The sequence below is a fragment of the Octopus bimaculoides genome, chromosome 5 (assembly GCF_001194135.2).
Source record: "Octopus bimaculoides isolate UCB-OBI-ISO-001 chromosome 5, ASM119413v2, whole genome shotgun sequence".
NCBI lineage: Eukaryota > Metazoa > Mollusca > Cephalopoda > Octopoda > Octopodidae > Octopus > Octopus bimaculoides.
This window is the reverse complement of record NC_068985.1, coordinates 80240206-80249327: the sequence shown is the minus strand read 5'-3', so window position 1 is coordinate 80249327 and position 9122 is coordinate 80240206. Positions and strand designations below refer to the sequence as shown.

General features: G+C 36.4%; 1 protein-coding gene across 9 annotated transcripts in view; it reads right to left on the bottom strand.

Annotated features, from left to right (window-relative positions):
• Positions 1 to 221: 221 nt before the first annotated feature.
• LOC106876553 (major egg antigen) overlaps positions 222 to 9122 on the bottom strand; it is a 224149-nt gene continuing 215248 nt past the window's right edge. For all 9 annotated transcript variants that reach the window (XM_014925172.2, XM_052967815.1, XM_014925149.2 and 6 more), the window contains one exon: positions 222 to 1845. In XM_014925172.2, the coding sequence (XP_014780658.1) occupies positions 868 to 1815 (948 nt within the window). In that variant the 5' untranslated portion in view covers positions 1816 to 1845 and the 3' untranslated portion in view covers positions 222 to 867. The remainder of the gene's footprint in view (positions 1846 to 9122) is intronic.

The following is a 9122-nucleotide window of genomic DNA, read 5'->3' as shown; positions in this document are numbered from 1 at the left end:
TAAAAGTAATTATAATTAAATAACAAGCGAATCTTAAATAAAATATTGTTTCATAATCAGGTGAATAATATATATGTTCATCTTACAAGACCTGGTCTCTGTTCATGTTGAATTTTAAAAAATATTATTTGCATATTCTAAAATCTTCTTGAAACTTTCTCTTTACCAAAAATAATAGATTTAACAGAAAAGGAAATAACAGCCATCAAAACACAGAGGAAAAAAAGTCAGTTATTATTCCTTTATTGTAATAATAATAATAATAATAATAATAATAATAATAATAATAATAATAATAATAATAATAATAATGATAACAATAAACAATTTCTTACACAGGCACAAGGCTAGTATACTAATGGCAATAGATATTAAGAATAAAATTAGTAATAAGAATAAGAAAATAATATATATGATATCGACAGTTATAAATAATGATAAATCTAATAATAATAATAATAATAATAATAATAATAATAATAATAATAATAATAATAATCATGGTAATGGTAATATTAAGACTCAGGGCTCAAATAAGAAGAAAAGAAAAAACGAAAAAAAGAGGGTTCGGTTGCATATAATTTCTGTGGAACAAAAATACAACAAATATTCATCAGCTTCGATAGAAGAGATAAAGAAATAAATAAATTTTAAAAAAATTAATGGACGGCAACAAAAATTGTCTTCCAGTCGAGCAGAGAGCGGCCGTCATGTCGTTAAAAAAAAAATCATTATTTGACAGAAACAATATTACGATTCCGTTTCTTCTTGATTTATTTTTGCTTACCATTTTTTACCATCTTTTTTTTTTTAAATTTTAATACATAATTGTCGATTGAAACACATGTGAACTGTTTATAGTGGCAATCATGTGTGGTGGGTATCTGTACGAGTAAGGGGACTTCCGCAGCGAGGATCAGATTTATAGACAGCTTCTATAAGCAGACGACCGTTTTCAGCAAAGAACGCTTTTACAGAGAGCGGATCGACATTGTCAGGTATGGTAGATTCTTTGCTCATGTTTTTAGTTGTAGTGCGGTTACCGATTTTCTCCTCTCGACGAGCAGTTATTACCAACTTCTTGTCTAGTGTCTTAACAGTGATCTCTTCCGGGTTATAATCTTCAATATCGATTTCATCTTTATATTTTTTTTCTTCAATGACTGGACGTGTGGCGCTGTTGTTGATCGATGTCGAGTGAGCGGCCGAGTTCGGCGGTGGCGACATAGCACTACCAATCGATCCTCTGCTTGGCGAGTCGTTTAGGGCTGCATATTCGGGTAGAGGTAATGGTGCTTCGATACTCAATATACCGTCATTCGACATCGTGCATTGTAGATTCATTGGGTCGATATCTTTGGGTATATTTACAGATCGAGAGTACTCGCGAGACACTGAAGACCCTCCTGTCTTCGATTCATGTTTAGCATGGACTTGCATTTTATCGACGTCCATTTTGACATTGACTTCTTCTGGTTTGAAATCTCGGACATCAAAGCGTACTTTGAAGACAGGTCTCCCGTTAGCATCTTTCTCAATAATACCTGTAGCATCGTCAAAGTCTCCGCATACACCTGGTTTTATGCCGGAAGCAATACTGCTCCCAACTCCAAAATCAACATCTCCTAATCGACTTGCGATGTTATCAAACTTACCATTGGGTTTTAAAGAGAAGAAACCCTTGCGAACATTTTCAATTTCATTTTCCCATTCTCGGCGGCGTCTGTCCATATCTCTGGTCATGTCTTCCCAAACTTTAGATTGACGATCTTCAAAGCTTAGATCGTCTTTGAAAATAGGAATTCGTGTCGACATTTTGATGAATTCAAAGATACTTCAGAAACACTGTAAAGAAAGAAAAAAACGGAAAGAAATTAAAAATCTTGTCGTTAACCGGAAGCATTATTTATTTAATACAAATAGTAAAGAGTTTAAAAGGAGAAAAATAACCAAAACTTCAACGATTCTGATAAGAATGAAAAGTCATCTAATATTTTGAGTAAAATAACTGGTAATCACAAGCCGGAAAAAATATCTGATAATATACGAAATAAAAACGAAACAATGTTATCGTACTCAAAAACATTCATAATGCCGACGGAAAATGGGTTGAGAATAAATTTGAAATTAAAGCGATGGAATATATTGTTTAGAATATCAGATGTAGAGCTTGATACAAATAAATTGATCTACCATAATGTTTGTTAATCGCAGTTCATTCACATAAGACTGAAAGCCTTGTGATTTAGATTGATTTGCAGAATAGCTGTTATCTATAATGCAACGCTCTCGATATGTAAAAATGAGGGAAATGTGATCGTATAGAAGAGAGCGCGCGCGCGCGCGCGCGAGAGAGAGAGAGAGAGAGAGAGAGAAGGAAAGAAAGTGTTGTATGTGAAAGTAATCAGAGTAAATAAAAAAAAGGAGAGAGAAAATGGAGTATGCGACAGTGGTAGAGAATTTGAATGGGTACCCACAAGATGTTGTTTGTAATGTAATCAAAACAAAATAATAAAATTTCACTAACATATACATATTCAATTACGCAAAAACTTCAGTAAAAATCAATATTGCAGATACGTTTTGTTTTATTGCATATCCAACTAAATTTATGTAGAAATGTTTATCTACACAAGATAACGCATGTGAATAGTTGAAAAACCAGACGCCGCAATTCTCGTTCTGTAAAAATTTCATTATAGACGTATCCTGTTAAAAAACACAATATACTTTAGAGTTAGGCGAAATAAAATCGCCCGGAGAGACTGCGGGAGCAACATATACGTATAAATAAAATCGCCCAGAGAGACTGCGAGAGCAACATATACGTATTTCGCTGTTGTTGCAGCACACGTGTCACTTTCAACATGAGGTTGAGTCAGCCAGTCTGAAGCATATAAGGACAGTGTATAAACTATATACTAGTTTATATAACGACGCTGCACAAGCAGGTTAAAATTTGAATTATGCAGTGAAAGTAGAATAAAATCTTAAACGTTTGTTTTACAATGGTTCAGTGATGCATTCAAGACAAAGATGAGTAAATAAATTCATTGGAAGTGTATTCCTCTTCCTTTCAAAAATAATTAGATTAATTTTATGAACCACACGCATAATACAAAATGGGAAATTCTGCATCTATGCTCCCTGTTCTTCTCAAAGTTCGTATTTTAGTATCAATGTCAAGATGTCACATGAATGTAAGACGGAATCTTTTCTGTTTGGTTACACCTTAGTTAAACATTTTCAATTTGGTGTATTGATGTAGTTTTCCATGCTGAATCTCAGGGGCTAATTCACTTTTTCCAGAAAAAGATTTAAAAACAAAAAGTAACAGAGATTTAAAGTTTAATTTGGAAGCTGTCATTTTGTGCGTGACTGCATGTGTTGTCATCTGTAAACAAATGAAATATTGGCGGAATTCTGCTCTATGCACGCCATATACCTCCTCATACCACCCATATAACACCCCATACCTCATGTGTTTTTAAGCATTTAAAATGACCACATGGGTAAGCAGCTTGGTAACAGCTTGGCTTGTTTCTGTGGAAACAGGTACCTATATGTCTGTGGCTTTCGAATGACTAAAATATCCAAAATTTGCAAACTTTAAAAGTTATCAACTCTTTATTTATTGACTTATGGCGAAAATAAATTTCCTGTCAATGATTACCATACAAAACTACATCATTTCACCAAATATGAAACCATTTGGAACAAAAATTGAAGAAATTGAAAAGTGGCTGCCAAACAGAAAGGATCCGCAAAATGCATTCTGCAAAATGCATTCTGCAAAATATTATGGCAGCAATCGTCTACAATTTGCTTCTCATCAGTCACATATAGTTCAGTCCTTTTTTCCTTCTATTTGTATTGATTGCGGCCATACTGGGGCACAACTTTAAATGGTTTAGTTAAACAAATCAACCTTAGTACTTATTTTCTAAAGCCTGGTAGTAATTTTATCGTTTTTTTTTAACGAAACACTAAGTTATGGGGGTTGTAAACAAACCAACATCAGTTGTCAAGTCGTGGTGGGGGACAAACACAAACATAATGGCACCATCCCTACACAAATACACACACATATACGACAGGCTTGTTTCAGTTTCCGCTTGCTAAACTCACTCACAAGACTTTAGTCAAACTCAGGCTATAGTGAAAAATATTTGGCCAAGGTGAGACTGAACCCAAGACCACATAGTTAGGAAGCAAGCTTCTTAACCATCCCGCCAAACCTGAGCCCATTTTCAGGTATATATTTCCTCAGTTATACAATTAGTTACAGTTTAGGCTAGCAAAGTAACGTGAGAATCTCGTCGCGCAACTTGGAAGAAATAGCAATCAAATTTCCCCTAATCACGCACACAAACACGCAAAAACATGCAAACACACGTAAACACACACACTCTCTCCCTCCGGCTTTCTGTCTTTGTCTCTTTTATCGTATCCATTATAGGCATGCTCCGTGTTACGGAAATGCTGTGTTCCAGAAAATCTTGCGGTAACGAAAACCCCATTATACGAGACGTACTTCCTCATAGATTTCTATGGTCATTATCTCCTATGCAATATAAAAGCAAATTTACTGCTATATAATCAATATTAGTTTTTATCTCGCTAGATGCTGCGAGTGTGAATCCCACTGGGATTAAATTTGCCTTTAATCACTGGAGTCAATAAAATAAGCACCAGACCTATTGCTAATGTTGGTTCACTCGACTGTACATCCTTCCCAGCGAGCGTTGGCATTCTGCCCTGTGGAAAGCAAAAGCGAAAACAAACATAAAATCACTATTCTGGAATGGCACAGGTAACATATAAAATTCCCAGAAATTGGCGAAGATCTCATTTTGTAAATATATATTTCCTGTAAAATATCTGAGACAATGGAGAAACATATTGCCTTTGAGGTAACTGTACTTAATAGATGATGTCAGCGAGATAACAGATGTTTAAACCGAGTTGTGATTTTTTTACATGCAAAACCCAGGAAGTATGTGTGTTATTGACCTGGTTAGTCGGTGGAGTGCCAGGAACAGCAGAATGTGGGGCGAGATGATTTACCTTATCTAATTTCGTTCCTCTACGTTCCAAAGAGAAATTCCACCTGCACTGACCTTGACTTTCATCTCTTGGAGATCGATAAAATAACCAGTGATGAGATACTGTTATCAGGCTGAAGCAGTAGAGTGCCGGCGTAAGCATCTTATAGTATTTACTCTCGTCTTGTTATGTTCTTAATTCAAGTCCCGTCGGAGGTTCTTTAGAGTCGATAAAATAAGTGACAATTATTATTTAACTTTGGTCAAAGGCGGCGACCAGACATAATTGTAAGCACGTCGGGTAAAACGCTTAGCGGCATTTCGTCCGTCTTTAACGTCTTGAGTTCAAATTCTGCTGAGGGCGACTTTGCCTTTCATCCTTTCAGGATCGATAAAATAAGTACCTGCTGAATACTGAGGGTTGATGTAATTGATTTACTCCTTCCTCGAAATTGCTGGTCTTGTGCCAAAATCTGAAATCATTATTTAACCTTGATCTAACAGACCTATGATCAACGGATTTCTAGTACTGACCATACCGTCTGTCATTGAGAAACATTCTTTTCTACTCTAGGCACAAGGACCGATATTTTGGGAGAGGGGGCCAGTCGATTAGATCGATCCCAGTATGCAACTGGTACTTAATTTATCGAGTCCAAAAGGCAAAGTCGATCTCGGCGGAATTTTAACAACTAGTGTTGGCTTGTTAACGTCCTCGTTCCTTAGCGTTTCAGCAAAAGAGTCCGATAGACTAAGTACCACGCTTAAAAAAAGAAAATAAGTACTGGGATCGATTTTTTTTTACTAAAACACTTCAGGACGGTGCCCCAGTATGGCCGCAGTCCAATGACTGAAAGTAGTAAAAGACAAAATATGAATTCTCGGTGTAATCTTATAACATAATATAAATCTGTGAAATTCAACTATTTCGTTTCTTTTTCTCTCTAATTTGCCCACACTTTCTCTCAATCAAGTTTTTATATATAACTTACTTAGCCCTCTATATGGTGTAATCTATACTACTTATGAGGTTTTTAAAAATTATTGTGTTAATGTTATGCTCCGAATTATATCTCATACAACCTTCTGCGAGAAAAAGATTGTTCTTGTTTGGGCTAGAGTCCACCTCGTTAAGTGTCAGTAATATATTCTTTTCTACTCTAGACTCAAGGCCCGAGAATTTTGGGGAAGGGGCCAGTGAATTAGATCGACCCCAGGACGCAACTGGTGCTAAATTTATCGACCCTGAAAGGATGAAAGGCAAAGTCGATCTCGGCGGAATTTGAACTAAGAACGGAAAGTCAGACGAAATACTGCTAAGCATTTCGCCCGGCGTGCTAACGTTTCTTATTTCTTTATTGCCCACAAGGGGCTAAGCACAGAGGGGACAAACAAGGACATACAAAGTGATTAAGTCGATTACATCGACCCCAGTGCGTAACTGGTACTTAATTTATCGACCCCGAAAGGATGAAAGGCAAAGTCGACCTCGGCGGAATTTGAACTCAGAACGTAACGGCAGACGAAATACTGCTAAGCATTTCGCCCAGCGTGTTAACGTTTCTGCCAGCTCGCCGCTTTAGTGTCGGTAATATATTGCGTCTAAATGAGCAGTCTGTATCATTTCCTATACATATTTGTGGCGTTGTGTCAAAAGTTAGTAATATATATATATATCTATACATATAAATTTGACATGGGCGATTCTTTCTAGTCTTGGGATTCATGGTCAAACTGTTGGGTGGAATTGCGTGTGTAGAATGATCCGGTGGTGTTGCTGGGCCTTGTATTTTTTCATAGCTCCCACGGTTACAGAGATAATCTACTATAATAAAGCTCTTGTGTTAATGAATGAGAAAAGAAGGGGTGATAGATGAATAAGGAAGGAAGGGGTGATGTCATATTTTTTTCATAGCTCTCATGGTTACCGAGATAATCTACCATAATAATACTCTTGTGTTTATGAATGAGAAAGGAAGGGGTAATAGATGAATAAGGAAGGAAGGGGTGATGTCATACTTGGTAGTGGGATGATGAAAATTGCACGCTGGTGTGTGTATGTAAAAGGGTGGGTATTCGAATGCGCGCGTGCGCGTGTTTGTGTGTGTGTGTGTGTGTGTGTGTGTGTGTGTGCGTGTGCGCGCAATGGAAGTCGGATGGTTCATCTTTGTTCGCTTAGTATTTGGGTTCATTTTTTTGATTTGCTTGAATCTTGGTTGGTTATTTTTTGTTGGTCAGTTATTTTTAGCGTTTTGACAAAAAAGTCATTCTAACATTGTTTTTTAATGTAATCGTACCCAAGCAAGTCGAATGCTTACACAGAGCAGGTTTTACAGCCATATGATCCAAACCGACCGGGTGAAACCGGGCTTAGCTGCAGAAATAGACAGTCGGTAAGATTGTTGAATTTGAAACCGGTACCTGTTTAATAATGTTCCTTTTCGGTGATTTTAAATGTCTTGCCCGCTTACGTTTTGGTATCACGCTATATTTCATGTTGAGAACAATTTAGGTCTTTTTAGACACAAGATGTGATCTATTTCTAGCACATTAAATGTCCACGTTAGTGGTCAACGTCATATATAAAAATGTACTTTAATCCCCGGAGATTGCAGATACTGTTTCTGAATCTCTTTGATTCTTTAAATGTGCTAGCTTCCTGGTAATTAATCGATATTAATTAATATATGATTTTTTTTGCCATTTTTTAATAATAATAATATATATATATATATATATATATATATATATATGGACTCTCCCGTCGATGACGACGTGTGAGTGCTCAGCTTTTGCCGATCGACCTGCACAAATGATTTGTATATAGTGAGCAAATTTATGTAATGTATATTTGCTCACTCCTTCCATCAAATCGGCTTTGCCTGAACAGGGTGCACGGTGTACCACGTGTCAGGTGTCCAAGTGATCGCAGAGCAACATGAGATGACGTGTTTTTCTCAAGAACACAACGTACCATCCGGTCCAAGAATTGAAACCACGATCTCGCAATCTTGAGTGCAACAACCTAACCACTAGGCCGTACCTATATTTAGACACAAAGTAAAAAGAAAAATTATAAAATTATAAAAGAGAATTATGAAAATACTAAAATAAGCTAAAACACTAAACACTAAAACACTAAAATAAGCTGGAGTGACTGACGAGAGTATTCGCAATTCGTTCTATTGGAATTACAGTTGGTCTCTATTGTCAACTGTGCAATTGTTCCATTGAATGGGGGTTCGGCCACACAAAACAACGACTACAATAACTATTAAGTTTCTTAATAATACCTATTGGTTTTATGTTCTACCGACAACGCAATTAACATAATGATAGGATTTTGTTTCACAATTACAGTATTGATTTCTCTCTGTCTTTTTCCTCTTTCTCTCTTTCCTTTTCTTTCTGTCTGTCTGCCAACCCCACCTCTCGTCGTCTCTTATGATATAAGATAAGAAAGAAATATATCATGACCAAGACGACAGGATATGAATTGAATTTTGTAGATTCAATAATAATGTAAACGCAGTTTTTCTACGCTATTAATGTGCGGAAAAAATAGGGAGTCTTTTGACGGAGCATTTCACGGATTGTTGGTCGTTCCTCAGAGAAGACGTACCCGGCTTTATTCTACAATCAACATCATCGGCCAGCTGCTTTATAAAGAAGTAATAAATTAGGCTAGCAACATATGGGTTGCCTAACTTGCATATCTGTGCCTTTTCCGTACATCAATAGAATAGAAAGTATGTGCTTACAGTCTTATTTAATCCACGTGGGACATTCTAATTCATGACTGCTTTATATAACAGCTGATCTATGCTATTGATCGAGGACGGAATTTGAGTATATTTTCGCTTAAGATGGTCAGCAAATCAAGAATATATATACTTAGAAGGTTGTTTTTATGGCCGGTTAGATAGTCAACTCCCTAATCAGGCATAACAAACAACTTTCCAACTATTACTACTCTAACGTTTTATTGTGTGCTTCTTTTCGATTCGATTTTTGAACTACTGACCGATTCTCTCTCTCTCTCTCTCTCTCTCTCTCTCTCTCTCTCTCTCTCTCTCT